General features: G+C 31.6%; 3 protein-coding genes and 1 long non-coding RNA gene across 4 annotated transcripts in view; all 4 read right to left on the bottom strand.

Annotated features, from left to right (window-relative positions):
- LOC104785850 (probable pectinesterase 15) lies at nt 6928-8807 on the bottom strand. The gene is made up of 5 exons (XM_010511140.1): nt 8428-8807; nt 8110-8281; nt 7808-8014; nt 7480-7733; nt 6928-7381 (listed from the first exon to the last, which is right to left on the bottom strand). Exons 1-5 carry the CDS (start codon nt 8775-8777, stop codon nt 7171-7173), a joined length of 1194 nt encoding a protein of 397 aa, XP_010509442.1. The 5' UTR covers nt 8778-8807; the 3' UTR covers nt 6928-7170.
- Nucleotides 13515-16777, bottom strand: LOC104788957 (probable pectinesterase 15). The gene is made up of 5 exons (XM_010514716.1): nt 16766-16777; nt 16110-16276; nt 15660-15834; nt 14041-14498; nt 13515-13719 (listed from the first exon to the last, which is right to left on the bottom strand). The coding sequence occupies exons 1-5, from the start codon at nt 16775-16777 to the stop codon at nt 13515-13517; spliced, it is 1017 nt and encodes a 338-aa protein (XP_010513018.1).
- On the bottom strand, nt 17171-17785 carry LOC104785849. The gene is made up of 2 exons (XR_767420.1): nt 17638-17785; nt 17171-17542 (listed from the first exon to the last, which is right to left on the bottom strand). It is a non-coding gene; the product is annotated as an uncharacterized LOC104785849 (long non-coding RNA).
- Nucleotides 18011-20892, bottom strand: part of LOC104788956 — an 8423-nt gene continuing 5541 nt past the window's right edge. Inside the window, exons 9-17 of the mRNA XM_019245223.1 lie at nt 20559-20885; nt 20174-20231; nt 20021-20077; nt 19653-19898; nt 19054-19118; nt 18894-18950; nt 18707-18800; nt 18460-18600; nt 18011-18364 (exon numbers count right to left, since the gene is read on the bottom strand). Coding sequence (XP_019100768.1) covers nt 18188-18364; nt 18460-18600; nt 18707-18800; nt 18894-18950; nt 19054-19118; nt 19653-19898; nt 20021-20077; nt 20174-20231; nt 20559-20885 — 1222 coding nt within the window. The 3' untranslated portion in view covers nt 18011-18187. The remainder of the gene's footprint in view (nt 18365-18459; nt 18601-18706; nt 18801-18893; nt 18951-19053; nt 19119-19652; nt 19899-20020; nt 20078-20173; nt 20232-20558; nt 20886-20892) is intronic.

Here is a 20892-nt window from a genome sequence, read left to right as displayed (position 1 = left end):
TGTGTGTGTGTTTTTTTTTTTTTTGATTTTTTTTCGATTTTTTTGATTTTTTTGACAAGCAAATATAATGTGTATAAGTATGCGAGATAGATGTACGCTAGTAAGCATGCTGTTCAATTTTGCATATATAGTTATAACAATTGGTCATATATCATATATGTGAACTCAATTTGTTTATGAGCTACACGATATAAAAATATTGTTTGATGTATGATATTTCGAGGTGAAGTTATTGATCATCCGAAGGGAATAAAAAAGATGTCATACGAGATATATGGGAAAGCCAAGGACAATAGAGTATTTGTGTTAGTTATTTTATTTATTTTGGTTGTGGAAAGTGTGACGAAACATATTGATCATGGTCATATGAACATGTTAGGGCTCTTCATTTGAGATTCTTTTTTTTTTTTTTGAATTTTTTAATTGTTGGTGGTTTGGCTTTGTTTGGTTTACTTAGGTGGGTGAAAGCGCTCTTATGCATCTATGTATCACCATTTATTTCTGATGTGAGCAGGAATATGATAGAAGTGTGTAAGAGATTCTTCGAGCTACCGTACGAGGAGAGATCAAAATACATGTCGTCAGACATGTCGGCTCCAGTACGGTACGGCACGAGTTTCAACCAGATCAAAGACAATGTCTTTTGTTGGAGAGACTTCTTGAAACTCTACGCACATCCTCTCCCTGACTATCTTCCTTAGTGGCCTTCTTCTCCCCCCGACTTCAGGTCAGATTTCTCACATTCACATTTTTTTCGTTTCCTAAAATATAGATATTTTAAATAGTGAAATTCCAACAAGAAACTTAACAAAGACATTTTTAGCACATGTGTTTTAAGTATTAATTAAACTCGAAAACAGGTAGTTCAAAGGTATATGTACGTGTATTACTCTTTAGACACACAGGTTGAACCTTTTACCAAATTCTTCTATTTTGGTCACAAAGTGCATACGCAATATAATCGGCGGCTTGTGAATCTATAGAGATGAGTGGGACAATACGAGACTAGACATATATCATATATGACATTCTTCAGTTTATAGCTCTGTTATTTTAATAGTAGTATTTTGTTCCAAATAGGGATACACATCTTAATCAAATCGAACTGAAAAATGTTTGTAATCTAATTGAAGCTCCGAGATCAGTTTTAATATTTTTTTTTTTTCACATAGATTTTGATCTCACAGCACGTTACCAATAATAGACATCATATTCTAGAATTAGAGATGATTCCTTTTTTAATAAAACGGAAGTACACAACTTCAAATTGTTAGACTATATAATATTAATATAGGTTATAACTAAGATTAGTTATTTGATAGGTTATATGAATTAATTATTTGATAGGTTATATAGATTTAGGATTATGATCCTCTTAAGAAGAATATTCCAAAGAATAAAATAAAATCTCAAAAAATATTTAACAACCATGTATAGACAAAAACATCTCAGAAATTAATAGAAATTAATCACTCTTCTGTAGATTACAAGTGATTTCTGATTATACTAAAAAATAAAATCTTACCTAACTTTATCAGAAAATTTTGACTGAATAACGGGTCAAAATAGAATATTTAAATTTATTTCATATATTTTTTTGTTGAATTGTATAGTTATATAATAAACTTTTTAAATAATTTAATTTGGAATCTTTAAAAATAGTTTAATTTGATATTTTTAAAAATATCATAAATATATGATAAGATCAAAAAGTTAAAAATTGTAAACACTCTAATTTGATTTGTTATAGCACGAGTCAATAATATGTCACTATAATATAAAAAAATTAAGAAATATGATTTTTTTGCTAGAGCACGGGTTAAAATTTCAAAAATATGATTTTTTGGATTAAATTTAAGTTTGGAAAAATGTTGTTTGGTAGGCTTTCTCGGTCACGATGAGTTTGACAAACATACGTTGCATATTTGGTCATAAAATTAATATGCGCTATACTATAGGTTAAGTCATATAATTAACAATCAAAATACAATATATAATTTTAAACACTTAATAAATCAAATAAAATTAACAAACAAAAATTAATTTTTTATCACACAACTTGCGCGTTATACCGCGGGTCAAAATCTAGATATACTAGAATATATCTTACCGAATAGATGTTATTTTCATAAGTTATATTCAGTAGATGATTACATGTCATAGTATATTCCATCCAAAAAAACATTTTAAACAAATAAAATAATCACATATACGATGTTTTAAATAAAAATCATATATATAAAAGTAAGGTTTTGGTGTCTCCTTATTGGTTGATTTTCACTTAATGCTTTTTAATTTATTCATTTTTTATTTGCTTTCTAATTGTTTAATTTTTTTAAATAATATTTAAGACACAATTAACACAATATATCTATAACTCACACATTAAAATAAAACTATAACTGAAATAAAATAAATTATGCATTAATTATATTCTACCATTCAATTTTATTCAAACACAATAAATTATAATTATGCACTCACTTTTCTTTTGTAACTTCCATAAATTCTTATTATATAAATAAGCATTCTCTCATTCTCTCATATTAGCATTTTTTTACTTTCAAATTTTTCATATTCTCTCATTCTCTTCTACAATACCTCAAATCATTTTTCATTTTTTTTGTTTTTGATTTCTTATTTTTGTTGTATCAAAAACCAAATGAAATATCATTGTAAAATTTTAGAGACTACATGGTATATATTTTACATTGTTATTTTTCATATTCTCTCATTCTCTTCAATTTCTCTCATTCTCTTCTACAATACCTCAAATCATTTTTCATTTTTTTTTTGTTTTTGATTTCTTATTTTTGTTGTATCAAAAACCAAATGAAATATCATTGTAAAATTTTAATGCTAAATTTTAATTTTAGAGACTACATGGTATATATTTTACATTGTTAAATTTTAAAGATTCATCTCCATTATCTAATTTGAATTATCATCTTATAAGTAATCATTCTCTCCTCATCTCCCACCAATATTAAATATTGTTATATCTCATATGTGTTGTAAGAGTTTGATTCTATATTTTAATTTAGAAAGTATTATATATATATATATAACATTGTTTTCAATTTTTATTTTATTTATATATAAATAAAATATTTCCTTTATATTTTTTCCCTTTCTAATCTATTCATATTTATTTCTTAAATTTTCATAGTTAAATTTAAATTCACATATGTTGGTTTTAACAAAAAAATCAAGTTTAATATATATAATTCACATAAATAATTCACTTTAATATATATAATTGACTTTTTCCATTCATTATCCCTCAAACACACTATAAATTATAATTGTAACTCCTCTAATTAAATTATTTTAGAAATATAACTTATATCTTTGAAATCCTATAAATAAACATTTTCACATCATCATCCACCATATCACAAATTCTAAATATTTTATTTGTTTCGTTTATGTTCTTGCATGAATTCAAAACTCATAGTAAGAGTGTGATTATATATTTTGCTAGATTTCTCTTATATTTTGTTCAATTTGTTTTTTTAATGTATTTCTTCCTTCCTTCTTTCTCTTCTTATTATTTTCAATCTTCAATTACATATGTATAATAAAAATTTGGTGGCCGTAAAAACCCAATGAGGAAATCAATCTACAGAAATCATCTTCATACATGTATATATATATATATATATATATATATATATATATTTAAAAGTATGCAATGTTTAAACAAAATTAACTATAATAATAGAATTATTAAATCAAAATTTTTAACTCTCTCTTACCTCCAATTTGTTTTTGAGAATTTGTATACTCATCATTATATTTAATTCTTGTGATCCAAAATATAATTATATAAAGATCATTATAATGTTTCTTTAATTCAAAATTATGTAATTTAATGATTTTATATATAAAAGACAATTTAATATTCCATTTCCAAAATTTTACTACATAGAGGAAATCATTAGAATTTAACCTAGCAATATAGCTTAAATTAAAGTGAATTTAAATAATTTAATATATCTATTTTTAATGAGAATAACAAAAATACATCTTTTTCAATACCATTTTCATAAATATCATTTTAAAAATCTTTTTAAAAAAATATTCTCAGAAAATTTTATAGTTTTATAATTATTACATAAACTAAAATAAATTAACATAACTAACACAACAACCCGCGCATATGCGCGGGATATTACCTAGTTACCAAATAAACAAAAGGTAGGAATTTCAACCCGTGCTCTAGCACGGGTCATAGTCTAGTTTTAATATAAAAAGTGGTTTTGATCATCAAAACTTCTCAAATAACTAGCATTAGAGAGGAGTTTAATTTAAGGTAATGTGCATTAGATTTGTTTCTCTTTTTTTCTTTTTCTTTTCTCCTTCTAACCAACTTCCTAGAGAGTTGTGAACTCTCTTAATTATACCACACACATGCACCTAAACTTATGGTTAAATCCTAACCATTACTTTTAGCCTTAAATATTTGATTCTTTATATATTTTCTAATTTAATCTACAAACAATCACACACGGTTAGTCGGATTGCTATTTTTTAAACTTAACTATAATAATTTTCTAAATTTTAAAATTATTCATAATAGCCTAAACAAGGATTACATTATTATTATCTTCAAAATTCCAAAATTTTTATAAAATTATTTGACACAATTTTTCGAACATCCGAGAATTAATTATATTTCAAAGGATGTACCAAACCAAAATATATCTATATACATGAAACTAAATTCACATCATATTTGTTTAATCACAGATATGTTTATGTTAATTTTGTTTGAGTGTGAAGTACATTTTTGTCTATGATGGAGATGTGGATTGGTGAAAGGAGTTTCCAAAGAAGTAGGTAAATTTCATTAATGTTTTTTATAATGAAGAGTCATGGAAACAAGATCTAATGATTAACATTTAGTAATTAATAAAAATAGTATATTTTAGTAATCAAGTGTAACTATATATATTTCGATTTCAAAAACATTTAAACAACTCTGAAAAGCTTCAAACCATTCAACTATTTGTTGCATTTCAATCAACAAGTTCTTTCATTTCCTATTAGCCACACATATTCTTATGATTCATGACTAAGTAAGTTGTGTTTCAAAAAAAAAAAAAAGACTAAGTAAGTTATGTTGCATTATCTACTATATTATATTTGTGTACGCATTTGACATATGACATATAAATGAATATATATATATATATATATATATATATATATATATATATATATATATACNGTACTTATATATGTAGACATATCATATATGGTATAAGTGTTAAATAACTAAAATTTGCATAAAATTTGCATAACAATTGCTTAACATTTGCTTAAAACATATTTAAATTATGCAAAAAAAGGACTAATTTTTTGCTCTATGTTATAAGATGAGACAACTAAATCAAAATTTCCAATGAGCTAATAAGTATACTCAAAATAAGAATACAAAAACAAAGAATCATACTTTGAAGCTAATGATCTCCAAAAATCGCAACCAGAACTTTTTGAATGTGCCATTGGAAGAAGATGCGGTATTATTCAAATGTGCCAGTGTTTTGAAAACCAGTTCCTTGCAGTACAATGTTCCTTTTCATTTTGAGATAACCTTTTCTATGGTTTTTTTTTTTGCATGAAACCTACATTACCACAAGAGAGATAACGAGAAGAACATAGACTATTAGTTTGTATAGAATACCTTGACAATGATGAGGGTCTTGTACTTGCTTGAATCAGGGACAACGTTGACAGCTCCCTGGACGTTGCTGAAGTTACCCGATCCCTTCAAGTCTACAACAAAAACTAGTGCAGAGCGAGAGATAGGTGTAATTGCACAGATATATGTAGAGATAAGAGAAATGATTATGGTAATGATTATTATCATGATCAGGAGTTTAGAATTGATGAAACACAGAGAGAAGAAGTTTAAGGTGAAACGAGAGAGATGGAAGGTAAGTGAAGTGCATTACTCCATTACTTCATTACCATTTACGTATGCTAATCCAAAAATTGCCTCTCAAACATAGTTTGGAGCCTTGTGGTTTGTTTTGTATAATAATCCAAACAAAAACATTCTTCATTCTTCTTTGTAAGAAATGTGAACCTAATACGTAACAAAAAAAAAAGAGCTCCGCATCTACAAAATTTACACAAGTTTCTGTTGTAAGAACTCATTTAAAACCTCCTAAACCCTTCACTCTTTAATCCATCTTTAACCAAATACATGACTTGCTTTACCTCAACACAAAGGATGAACATACAACTCATTGGGTAACCATGTAGCAAGTAATTTTTTATTACTTTTAAAAATTACTTTTAATAAGCTCATACCAAAAAAGTAATACATAATAACACCATTGCTACATGGTTAATAATAATTACTTTTTTTTTTGGTGTGATGGTTTATAATAATTACTTTTAACCATCACACCATTGCCCATTTAATCTCGTTTTTAATTAGTTTATTCTTCTAATAAAAAAACTATATATCTATGTATCAGTGACATTTCCTTGTGAAAAGTGTGCATGTCTCTTCGAATATATATTTGGTTTTAACTTTAGAGTATAAAATAATTTTGTTAGTTATTTTAGTTCTGAAAAGTGTGACAAAAAATTGAAAATATATATTAATCTACCGCGCTACCTTTTTATATATCAAATTGATATTGGTCATATAAACACGTCAGGGCTCTTCATTTGTGGTTGTTTTTAATTTTTGGGTTTGCCTTTGTTTGGCTTTCTTAAGGTGGGTGATTTGTGAAAGCCTCTTATGAATCTACGTATTTGTTAGATTATATAGCATATTCTTTATTCTAACATGTTTCACCATTTGTTTGTGATGTCATGACTATATAATTTCCTTTTCATTCGATGAAATTAATTTGCATCTGGATACTTACAGCAAATCAGTACCAGATTTCCTCTATTCTTCTTAAATTCACAAATCACTTAGAAATTTTATTTAAAAACGAGAGCTAATTCAACACATGGTTATTCATTTTGATGGGTTTGTCTGAAGATGTTATGCTTGAATGATATCTAGTTGAACACCTCGACCTCAAGTTACATAAATATATGATCTTCATCACAACTCATATCTCAATGTGTGACTAACAGAATATATATATATGTATCTAGATATCTTAATGGTTTTTTTTCCCTATGCATCTTTTATAAACGTTAGTAAAACCCAATAAGATCGTCTCTAATATCCTTAGATGTAAGGTCAGAGAGTTTGTTGGTGTGATCATTAAGCCATTGATCACCATTTATAAAAGAAAGATCTATGAAAGAAGATGCTTCAGAGTCTGTGAGTTGTTTCCCAAACGAAACCCTCTCTTTGTAATTTGCTCCGGGTCCATAGCACTTATGCTCACCAAAAGTCACTGTCCTGAAAAATAAATCCATTTAAGATACACTTAATATTCTTTTTGTATACAGTATATAGTTTGAAACGTGTATGTAAAAGACAAAACCCTCTCTTTGTACTTTTGTTTGGCTGGGTCGCCCCAGTCATTCCATCCTTCTCGAGTGATGATTCCAGACATGTAAGTATTTGAGAACACGACGGTAGCGTAGGCTCCCCAAGCTCGTCCAAGCAACACTTCCCCACTTCCATCTATCTTACAATTCACAAAAGAGAATCCTGATTCTTCATCTTTTGATTGTCTTCCCTGAGCCGTGATTGATCCGGTAACTCCAGCAGATGCATTCCCCTTTGCTATTGAATTAATTGTACAATCCTGCTTGCATGCGGTTTTAGAGTATTATAGTCACGTTTTGAAAATGTCATGAATGTGTTATTTTTAATTGTAACCTGGTAAAGTGATCTTCCATTTCCAAATATGAAATCTATGGAGCCTTGAATGAAGCAATCTTTGAAGAAGTGCCTTCCACTATCATCTAGAAGCGTGTCTTGAGCCCCGTAGAAACCACACCCATAAAAGGCAGCTTGGTCCCCTTCAATCCTTAGAGCTACCGCTTGTCCATCAGCTTCACCAGGATCCGGTTCTGGCGCAATATTCTTCGTCCATTTAAAACATACACACATGAGAACTCATATCGCCAAATATGTTAGATAATTAGGTTTTGTTGTTGTGATCTCGATGTCCTTCTTACCTTGAAACTGATGTTGTAAGCTGTGAAGTTAGCTGCAAACACTACAAAGGAGAAGCTATCAGCAGTGCTTCCTGCGGATTTTGCTGTGTCATTCCATTCGATGGATGTGTTTTGATATCCTCTTCCTTGAAGAACAAGATTTGTCTTGTTTTCATTAACCGTAACTTTTTCCCTGTTGCTTACATCGAACGTTAACTCAAACGTTACTAAATATATATCATATTACATAGATCATATATATATATATACATATATGGAAGAATTATTGATCAATAGAGATAGGAGAAAAAGAAAAGAGGTTGGAGTTGAAGATAGGACCTATAAGAACCCGAATTGACGATGATGAGAGTCTTGGAAGGGCTTAAATCAGGGACAGCATCAATGGCACTTTGAACATTGCTGAAGTTACCACACCCATGCAAATCAACAATCAACACAAGAGAAGTCTGGTATTGGTGTGTAAGCCTTGAAGTCCATTTCTCACAACGTTTTATTGGCTCATGGTGGTGTCTGTATCCAAAGAATGTTGAATGTATTGTTAATGCTCCGAGTTGGGAATTGGTTATGATAGTTGTAGCAATAGAAGATAGAGAGGAATGCAATGGAATTGCGTAGAGAGCAAGAATGAAAAATGCTATTAGGGTAGTTAAAACCGGTTTAATGGGCATGGTTAAGAGAACCGGGTTTATTGTGTCTCTACTCAACTAATTAAAAGTAAAAAGGGGGCAAAATGTTGTTTGGTATTTATATTAAGATGTGTGGAGATGTGTGAGGAAGAGTGGCGTGGGAGTAAAGTGAAGGATATGGGCTTCGAAGACATTGTGATACTTTTTTCTTTGTAAATCAGATACGTTTGGTGATTCAACATTTCTTTTTTAATATCAAACATCCAATGGCATTTCTGAATTACAATTTTATATCTTTCCATCTTTTTTTGTTAAAGGATTTATTTTTATTATTTTAAGGAAAACCAAATCTTTAACGTTTGATGTAGATGAAATATGAAAATTAATTGTTGCATAAATCTTCATCTATTCTGAAATATTGTCGTCAAACTATTAGAAGAAAATGTTAACAATGATAAAATAAGTTTTTTGAGAGACATTTTCAATCAGTTAGAGAGAGACTCAATAATGGAATAAGATGATGATCAACAGATTTTTACAAATATCAGAGTGTTGTTTTTTCTTCTTGGTTTTATGGGTTCATGAAGAGGATCGAAATATTTAGAGAAAAAAAAAGAGAATCGAAATCTCGTTTTCTTTTTTTCTAGATACAAGTACAATTGCAAAGTTTGTTTTGCAAGACTTTTAAAGCTCATAGTATATGAAACTTTTCATAGAGACATTTATATATTTTTTTTTTGTGTAATAGTACGAAAAATAGTAGGAAACACGGCTATCTATCTAAAATGGTAAAACTTAAAATTATAATGAAATCTAGCCAAAAATATACTATAAAATTCATGTAACGGTATACAAGTTTTGTAAATTTTATATAGAAATGGGTATACATTGTTGGAAATTAAATGATTCTAAAGGAGTTGTTGGGATCATAAGAAATAATTTTTAACTCATCCGACAGCCAAGCGAGTTGGGGGTACACGCCAAGATGGTGGCTAATGATGCTTAATAAAACCATTACGAAAGCAACTTACTATATTTTTATAGTTTTGATTTGATTCATAAAATTGTTAGTGTTTTCGTTGTTGGTGGAATTTTGATAAAAAATGATATCATACGAGCAAAATTTGATATAATCCAAACATAAACAGTTAAAATAAAAGATATTTGGGAACAAGAGAGCTAAAATAGTAAAATGTAACAAGAAAGAGCTTGCAACTACACAAAATATTTACACAAGTCTATTGTAAGACCTCCTTTAAATCCTAAGCCCTTCACTCTTTAACCAAAATACATACATGACTTGCTTTACCTCAGCACAAAGGATGAACATACAACTCATTGGGTTGTCGCACTGTATAAATTAGCAACATAAATAGCCAAATCAATGCCCCCGTAGTCTAATCCTTGCATAGTCTTCCTAAACAAAACATGCACTTGTGATTGTTATTGATAGAAATTGAAAGTGTTATAAGGATCAAAGTAAGGCTACTTGCATCAGGCTTTGAGAAAATTCCTCACCCATAAACCATTCTCGGAACTTATTTAGGGAAATTTTTACATATATTCATAAAATTTCTTTTAAAATTGCACAATAAATTTTCCAGAAGAGGGTACTTATTAATTATATATGGTTATGTCTTACTTTTGGTTCAACTTGTAGGCATAGAAACAGATATATATGTGCATACTAACCAAACCAAGATCATAATATATACACATGATTCAAGTTTTAAGTTACCCTGCCCCATAACTTGCCGGCCAAGATTCAATGGAAAGAGAATCAGCCATGAGCTAAACCAATTTTTCCTTTGCCGAACAGTACTAATCATCTAATTGAAACAAAATAATTTCTATCACATAAAGTTGTAATTCTAAATTTCGAACTGCAGAGGCACTTACATGGAAAAATGGCTAGTGCCTGAGACAGTAACATGCAGCTTTCAGGAGAAGTAACTCTGCCGCTGATCAGTCTCCATCTGATTTCAATATCACTGATGGAATCTACATTAGTTCTCTCTCGATCGCTTCATCTGTATTATTCCCAAAGAAGAATCTGAAAGCTTCTCCGCACAATTAAGAAGTAAAGTAACCTTTGTAATGTGAAGCAAACCAATTTCCTTAAGGTAATCCCTGTCAGAAAATCATATACAAATTGGACAGACAAAGATACAAAACGCAGCTACCACATCAAAACCTGTGATTAAAAGACACTTCAACATAGACCTGATGGTCCATTAAAACAGGCAATACTTTTTAAGAGACCTAGCGGTTTTCTCAAACAAGTAAAATTAAGATACTTTTGATTGTCTCAGTACAGGTGAACCTTTCAGGACAGAGTTGTAAAAGCAATATTAAGCAAAAACCACAACGACACATAAAGAGGAAGGATTAAGTCTCAGTCAGAATGGTGATGAATTTTTATCTAATGGAAAAATATGGGAAAAGAGTAAAATAGAAAAGAAAAGTTACTGAAGAAAAAAATATGTACTCAACTAACATTTTAGAGTTTTTTTTGTTTCTTAAAAAAAAAAAATTATGTGACTTTACTAATTCGTTATCATGTGTGATACTGATATGTATCCCAAATTGTATGATCTTAAGGGATTCATACATATATAGCCTTGTACTGTTTAATTCTTTATTTTAAATTAATGCACCAAATTATGGATCAATTATAATTAATGATGGATTCTGTCCTTAATAATTTCCAATATATATATGTATCTGCAACTCCAAGCGTCAACGACATTTATTTGATCGAAGAAAGTTGTATCAGTAGAGAAAAATCAACTAAAGATGGGTCGTAACAGTTTGGCTATCATTCTCATTATCGTCTCTCTTTTCGGACTCCACCAATGTAAGAAGTGATTCAAATCCTTTTTTCTTCAAACCCCATGAATTCAATTCATTGTTGCAACATGATAAAACTTTTGACCTAATGCTTGTAGGTCAAGACGAAGATCCCGATCATCCAAAGGGAATAGAGAGATGCTTTCAACACTTTATGGGAGAGCCATGGCAACTCGAGTTTTTGTGCTGTATCGAAGATATTACCGTTTGCTTCCCTTTCACCGAACCAGAAAATTGCCTCAAGCAATGTCCCCCGCTACGAAAAGGTGAAGCACCGTCTCCTTCACCTGGTGCAGCACTGCCCCCTCTATGAATGCTCAATGATTAAGCTCCCTAGTCTTTTTATATATTAAGTACTCTCCTGACCCACATGAGAGGTCTATTACAATGTCATCAATAAGTCAATAATGCCAAACTCAATTTTGCTTGCTTCTCTGTTCTGTTCTATGTTCTGTTTTCTTATTGATTCCCAGTTTGGTTTTCTTCTGATATGATTCGTTTCCGGGAGTTTCGGTTAATATTGATGGTGTTATACAACATGTACGATGAGAACGATGAGGTCATGGGCAACGAAAATATAAGAGAAGATGTTTTTTTTTTTTTGTGTTGCTGTTCCTAGAGTTCTGAATGAGGATCACACCGAGACCGAGGTGAAGCTAAAGCGTGTTGTAGAAGTAAGTTAAGAAAAGGGTGATTCACAGTCATGAGAATGGAGGTGAGAGTACATTTTGGTCATGTAGAGATGATGCAATGCGTAAGGAAAACAATGAACATCAAGATTAAAAACTGGTGTATATGCAACAGAGAAAAAATGATGGAAACACAATGCATGCAATAGATATAAGGCATCGTTGCTTAAATGTTGCGTACATTGAATCACCTGACCTGATTCTATTCAATGTTTTCAGTTGAATCAGAAGTTCACAATGGCTTACAGTTGATTAGAAATAACTCCTTTAGGCTATCCTTTTGGCAAATCATATCTTGAATCCAAACTCTTGGTATTCTGACTCTTCTCTGGTGTTTGCATGAGTGGAGATGAGACCATCGAGCCAGTTTCCACAGGAAACTACACTCCCTAATGTAAAGGTTCTGTTTTCAGACTGCAGAAAACAGCAAAGGCAAGTCTATTTGTTTTTCTTTCTGAATAGAAAAACTGTAAATCACGAGTAACACCAGTCACTTACTCACCTATGTGCAGAGCGTTGATGAAAAACATAGATGAACGAGCTTCAAGGAGAGAAGTTTGATAGAGAGTTACTTACAAGTTACAACTGGAAGCAACCTCCTCCAATCCTCGTGTGCATTTGTTCAGGGCCTCACTCGCTCATGCTTTCTTTATTTGATTTAGTGATGATATGGATAGAAATCATGTCTTTACGAACAGATTACACGCACATGGGTACTTTGGTTGACAAGAATGGGCAATTGGAGAAGTTTGGTAATTATAAGTACATAAGAATGCATAAGAACTTTGATAGACAAGAATGTGTTATAGCAAGCATTGATGGTTAGTTAAGTACACAAAAATGCATTGCTTTGTCTCTATATCATCTCTTACTATGGGTTGTAACTAATTGTACACATGCTTGCTGTCTATGATCATTGTTATATCCCTTTACAAACAATGGAACATCCACTGATGCATATGGTTCCCTCAATGACCATTCGTTGTAGAAATACAAAGAGTGGAACTGTCCTGATCTAATTAGCGTACGTTAGAAATGACTATGAACCAAGATATAACCAAGATGTGGAATATAATAATTAGATGTTCTGCTTAATATCATTTCCAAACAAGCAACTGATCCTTCATGTCTTAATTTTAATCTAAGAACAACATTTATATGAAATAAACTGATCCCTTCATGCGTGAATTAGCAACAGAAACTGGTCTATGCATATATGCATTAGAATCCTTACATACTATCAGTAAGAACTGACAAGATCTTCTTCAAGTTCTTCATTGTGAAGCTCAGCTGGTGTAGTTCCATTCAGCCACTGATCTCCATCAATGTAAGATATGTCTGTGAATGGAGATGCTTCTGAATCTGTTAGTTGTTTCCCATACGAAACTCTTTCCTTGTAATAAGCTCCTTCTCCATAACATCTATACTCACCAAAAGTCACAGTCCTGGAAAAAGAAGAGAGGAAACGATAAGGAAAAATCAAAAGCAGAGGAAAGATGTTTCGGAAGACATTCTTTGACAATGGAACCTGAGGAAGAAGGCATATTTCATTCAAGTAGGTCTTGTTCTAGCGTGTAATAGCCTTGACTTACAAGTGCAGCATGATAATTTTCCACATTTCTCCACAATTACCATAGTCATTGAAATCATATATGCAAATGTATTTCACACAAGAAAATAAAAGCAAACTAGAATAGCAATCCTACGAGATATTTGTGTAGCAGCAAGCAGCAACCAAGGTAAACTAGATTGTAACAGCAACTTACTTGTCTCTGGTTTGATTTCCAAAGTCATTCCATCCATCAGGAGAGATGACTTTGGACATGGAAGTCTTAGAGAAGACAACAGTGGCATAGGCTTTCCATGCCCTCCCTAGCCACACCTTGCCACTTCCATCAATCTTGCAGTTCACAAAAGAGAAGCCTGTTCGTTGATCTTTTGATTCCCTTCCATGAGCTGTAATCATTCCACTAATCCCTGAGGTGGTCTCTTTTGCAATGGATCTGATCACACATTCCTCGTACAATGATAGGCCATTGCCAAAGATGAAATCGACGGATCCTTGGATGAAACATTGTTTGAAGAAATGTCTTCCTCGATTATCATAGAGCGTTTCTTGTGCACCATAGAAGCCACAACCGTAAAACGCAGCTTGATCTCCTTCAATCCTTACAGCTACGGCCTGTGCACCTTCAACACCCGGTTCTGGTTCTGGGGCGAAATTCTTCCTCCCATCAAATTACAAACGAATTAGGTTATTAAGACAATGTTACAAGGATATATATGAGAACACATAACATTATAGACGAATAAGGTTCTTAAGACAATGGTCCTTATAGAAACAGAGGAAGATATAACAAAGATGAAGAAGTTAACAGAGAACGATTACAAAGCTTAACATGCTAAGAGCCATTAATTACAAAGTTATGTGAGATATCTCAATCACTAAAGTTAACTACTTGGTTGAATACCTAAACATGTGAGATAATATACGCTAAGAAAAGTTATAAGTTTACCAATAGTTATATATGATAACCCATAACATTACAGACGAATTAGGTTCTTAAGACAATCCCCTTTATAATAAAACGGAAGTACACAACATTGTTTTGGTAGACTTTATAATTTTAATAAATGATTACAAATAGGTTATACATATATTATAAATTAATCCATATATTAATTGTAACAAATAAAATCTTAATTGTAACAGAAAATCTTAAACGGGTTATTCCAAATTGATAGTTCATGGATATTTCAAACTTTATTTCGGAAGATCACGTATATGGTTCCAAATATCTAGAATCACAATATTACCATTTTATTTTCCACATATTTTATTGATAAACCACATCAATAAAAAAATTATTAAAGGGATAAAAATATACTCTCAATCATAAAAAATAATCAAATCTCGCTAATTTAACAAGATTAATCGTGATCTTCGGGATCGTATTCAGAAATTAAAAATTAAACATTAATGCTAGATTAGGACCGTGTTAGAGCACGGGTTAAAATTCATTTTATTTATATTATAATTTTCGAATAAAATATAATTTATATGATTGATTTTAAAAGTTTTTAAGGTCCTAATCTAGCATTAATCATGATCTTTAGAATCATATTTTATTCTAAAATTATAATATAAATAAAAGGAATTTCAACCCGTGCTCTAGCACGGGTCCTAATCTAGTAAAGTTATATAACATGATATTTACGAACTCATAACATATACAAAACTAGGTTCTTAAGACAATGGTTATAAGTTTCCCATGAGTTAACTATACGAATTAGGTTCTTAAGACAATGGTTATAACGTGATATATAAAAGAACTCATAACAGATTAAAAAACTAGGTTCTATAAGTGAGATCTTGATAGTTTACCTTGAAACTTATATTATAAGCCACAAAATTATCTGCAAAAATAGCAAAAGTGTAGCTATTTGCCGTGCCTCCTGATGAGTACTGAGCAGTATCATTCCATTCAATGATTGTTCTTTCATATCCTCTCCCTTGCATCAAAATGTTTGCCTTCTTTTTACTAACTTGAACTTTTTCTCTGTTTTTTCATGAAAGCATACATCACAAAAGTATAGTTGCTTATCAGTGACTATTTCTCACAAATTATTTTTTGTATCTAGTGGTGTCACTAATTATTATAAATTACTACAATTTTGCTACTAAAATTTTAATTTAATTTTTTGTAACTAATTAGTAACTAATCGTCGCAAAAATTAGCTACAAAAAAATAATGTGACAAATTCCGAAGCTATATCTTCCAATCTTTGTAGTGAAAGAACTTAAAGAACATAGGTTTTAAGGTTGAATAACAACCTGTAAACTCCTGAGTTGATGATAATGAGGGTCCTTGAAAGGCTTGAATCAGGTACAGCATCAATAGCCTTCTGGACTTTGGTGAAGTTACCAAGACCATTCAAATCAACAATGAACACAAGAGAGTGGAGGCATCCTTCGGTGTTTCTTGTTGTAGGAAAAGAAGACTAAGATGGAGACACAGAGAGAGAGATTGTGGTGAGAAGAACAATGAGAATTGTTATCATTTTCTTGTTTGACATAATGATTCAGAGAGATTAGCCGGTTCAAAAGAGAAGTGTGTAGCTGTGAGGAAAAAGTTTGAGAGTTAAATGTTTTTTCTTCTTATGCAGTAATGTAATTTACTTATGCTGTGAGGAAGAAGTTTGAGAGTTAATCATACATACATTCCTAATATAATGATAGCCAATTGCCAAAAATAAAATCGACTAAGCCTTGGATGAACACTTTAACATGTATGTAGATATTTGAATAAATTTGCTTTCATAATAATAATTTTGGTATATATTTGAATAAAAATGATATCACTAAGAGCATAATTTGAATAGAAAGTAACGATCTTGATATTAGCCAAATACAAACATTCTTCACTGTAAGAAATTGCACAAAAAATGCTTAACATTTGCTTAAAACATATTTAAAATATGAAAAAGTACCAAGTCATGCATAATAGAGCTTGTTAGATAGATAATTTTCTCTATTATTTATTAAAAAAAATATAAAACAATAAAATATAAATTATTTCATTAAATTTTTAAACTGTTGTGCATATGATTTATCTTAATAAAATTTGAACTAATTATGAAAAGACATGTATGTAATTCTAAGTGTGAGAGGTTAGAATTTTAACCCTTTTTCTTAAGAAATATATATTTTTTTATCATTTTAAAATGCTCTAAGTCTATTAAATCTTGAAATTAGTTTTTTACATATTTCAAGTATCGCCCTCAAGAGTAAACACTATTTTTCAACTGAAGACTGGATCCCACTATAAATTTGCTTTCATAATAATAATTTTGGTAGATATTTGAATAAATATGATATCACAAGAGCATAATCTGTAAAGAAAGTAACGATCATGATATATCCAAACAAAAACATTCTTCTTTGTAAGAAATGTGAACCTAATATGTAACCAAAAAACAGCTCCGCATCTACAAAATTTACACAGATTTTGTTGTAAGAACTAATTAAAAACCTCCTAAACCCTTCACTCTTCAAATCCATCTTTAACCAAATACATGACTTGATTTACCTCAACACAAAGGATGTACATACAACTCATTGGGTTGTTTCAAATCAAAATTTTCTTCTAAAGATACACCGGTTTCGATCTTATTGTCAACGACTTGGTGCGAGTGCACTGGTTTCTGCAGCATGGATGATCCTTTGAACCTCACCATTTGGTAGCACGTCTTTATGTACTTGCTGAGCTGTAGCAATGAAGGGTTTAATTGTTATGAGATTATCTTAGAATAAATTTTAAAAACTACACAATTCACAAGCGTGTCAAAAACTATCGTTTTACCTGTTCAGGTACAAGTTTTCTGAACCCAAATTTGTTCATCCATAAGGACTCTGCCTCTTCAGCTGCTGGAACCACGATGCTTTCAACATTAAGGAATGAGAGTAGCTTCTCAATGCAGGAAAAGAGCAATTGAAAGTAGCCCTGTTTTGTACAANAGAAATATATATTTTTTTATCATTTTAAAATGCTCTAAGTCTATTAAATCTTGAAATTAGTTTTTTACATATTTCAAGTATCGCCCTCAAGAGTAAACACTATTTTTCAACTGAAGACTGGATCCCACTATAAATTTGCTTTCATAATAATAATTTTGGTAGATATTTGAATAAATATGATATCACAAGAGCATAATCTGTAAAGAAAGTAACGATCATGATATATCCAAACAAAAACATTCTTCTTTGTAAGAAATGTGAACCTAATATGTAACCAAAAAACAGCTCCGCATCTACAAAATTTACACAGATTTTGTTGTAAGAACTAATTAAAAACCTCCTAAACCCTTCACTCTTCAAATCCATCTTTAACCAAATACATGACTTGATTTACCTCAACACAAAGGATGTACATACAACTCATTGGGTTGTTTCAAATCAAAATTTTCTTCTAAAGATACACCGGTTTCGATCTTATTGTCAACGACTTGGTGCGAGTGCACTGGTTTCTGCAGCATGGATGATCCTTTGAACCTCACCATTTGGTAGCACGTCTTTATGTACTTGCTGAGCTGTAGCAATGAAGGGTTTAATTGTTATGAGATTATCTTAGAATAAATTTTAAAAACTACACAATTCACAAGCGTGTCAAAAACTATCGTTTTACCTGTTCAGGTACAAGTTTTCTGAACCCAAATTTGTTCATCCATAAGGACTCTGCCTCTTCAGCTGCTGGAACCACGATGCTTTCAACATTAAGGAATGAGAGTAGCTTCTCAATGCAGGAAAAGAGCAATTGAAAGTAGCCCTGTTTTGTACAATACCCCATCGGTTAAGGAAGGAACCTCTGAAGTCAATCAGGAAACAGCCTTTCGCTTCTAGATATAGTTTTTAAAGAGCAAAGAAGACATTACCTTCTCTCGGCTGCACATGCGTGTTGCAACTAATGGAAGTTCTGCAACCTCTCGGCCAAATACTCGTAGTAGTCCAGCAGTAACAACAGTCGCACTGTGTAAATTAGCAGCAGAAAAAACGAAATCAATGCCTAACCGCAGTATCAATATGGCTTCTTGTTAGGTAGCGACAGGGAAAATATCTTACTTAACAGTCAAAACAGCACAGCAGATTCCCCCGTAGTCTTGTCCTTGCATAGTCTTCCTAAACAAAACATGCACTTGTGATTGTTATCGATAGTATTTGAAAGTGTTATAAGGATCAAAGTCAAGCTACTTGAAGCAGGCATAGATGGAAAAGTCCTCACCCATAAACCATTCTCGGAATAAGATTGCGTCCAGAAATTGGATCAACTATAGGATCAAAGCAATCCTGTAAGAAAGACACGCACAAACTTAGGACACGATGGTAGAGTTTAGCAAATTCCTATCGGTTAGAGTGGCCATATATTCATATGCTTCAATTAAAAGTGCAGAGGGATATAAATCTTGCGCAATAAGTTTCTGCATTTCGATACTATACAAATTCTCCAGAAGAGGGTACTTTTTATTCATGGTAATGCCTTACTTTGGTTCAACTTGTAGGCACAGAAATAGATATATATGTACATACTAACCAAATCAAGATGATAATTTAGTTCATATATATACAAGATTCAAATTTTAATTTACTATACACTACGGGTAATGTAAACCTATGCAACCTTCCTTGGGTACTGTGTAGTATGCACAGCCTTTGCGAGTTACCCTGCCCCATAACTTTCCGGCCAAGATTAAATGGAAAGAGAGTCAGCCATGACCTAAACCAATTCGTCCTTTAACTTTTAACTACTAATTATCTAATCGAAACAAAAAGTGGCCATCACAGAGTTCTAGTTCTAAACATTCGAACAGTAGAGGCACTTACATGAAAAATAGCCAATGCCTGAGACAGTAACATTCGGCTCTCTGGAGAAGTAACTCTGCCGCTGATCAGCCTCCATCTGATGTCAAGATTATTGATGGAACCTACATTAGTACTCCCTTGTTTTGTCCGTATTATTCCCAAAGAAGAATCTGAAAGCTTCTCGGCCCCACCAAGGAGTAACTTTTGTAATGTGGAGTTGATCCTCGTACAGTCCATGGAGCAAAACCAATTTCCTTTAGGTAATTCCTGTCAGAATATCATATTACCCTGTGTAAGCTGAAATCAGGGCAGACAATCTAAATATAATGATCGAATCTGTGAACAAACGCAGAAGATTGTAAGCTGGGGTTGAAGCTATATGTGGTCACCTTTAAATCCACAATATTCTGACTACTCAAACATCCAATGTGGTACTCCTTTTCGCACTGTTGCAAAAATAGAGAGAGTAAAAGTGGTAACTAATTTGATATGAAATTTACAGAATAATTTAATTCAAGATCTCATTTCGATTGAGAAAGTACCTGATCACATATTATGATTGTCCGGGGCCCAAATCCTGATCTACAAAAATCAGAACCACTGAAAAAAAAAAATTTTATTAGCTAAGATTGTGAAAATAAATACTTATTTAGTTTTATCTAATCTACCATTGGCCAGACAAATACAAAACGCAGTTATCACATCAAAACCGGTGCTTTTAAAACACTATAACAAAGACCTAATGGTCCACTAGAACAGGTAATTATTATAAGAAGCCTAGCAGTCTTCTGAAACAAGTGATTTAAGATAGACCTGATCGTCTCAGTACAGGTGAGACCCATGAACCTTTCAGGACAGAGTTGTCAAACAATTTTTAGGTATACAACACATAAAGAAGAAGAATTTCGACTCAATCAGAATGATTACCTGCATAAGACACACCCATTTATTTCAACTTCCAGGTTCTTGACGACGCGAATGCATCGTCCAGCTAACTGATCAACAGGGTCAAGAGGATCAACTCCTTCTACTTGCCCAACTGCAGAAGAATTACCAATATAGTCTCCAGCAATTTCGCTCTTGGATTTTTTCTCGCAGTATTTGCAATGCCAGTTACCACGAGGTATACTTGGAAGGGAAACGCATTCTACATAGACCAGAAAGATATGTTGAGCAAAAGTGACTGAAACTTCAGGAGAGTTATTGAGAACATAAGAATGCAGCAGACCCTCTTGTTTAAGAGACGTGATCAGAAATGCAG

Source organism: Camelina sativa, chromosome 5, assembly GCF_000633955.1.
Source record: "Camelina sativa cultivar DH55 chromosome 5, Cs, whole genome shotgun sequence".
Lineage (NCBI taxonomy): Eukaryota > Viridiplantae > Streptophyta > Magnoliopsida > Brassicales > Brassicaceae > Camelina > Camelina sativa.
Note: the sequence above shows the minus strand (reverse complement) of the source record. Positions and strands in the feature narration are given on the sequence as shown.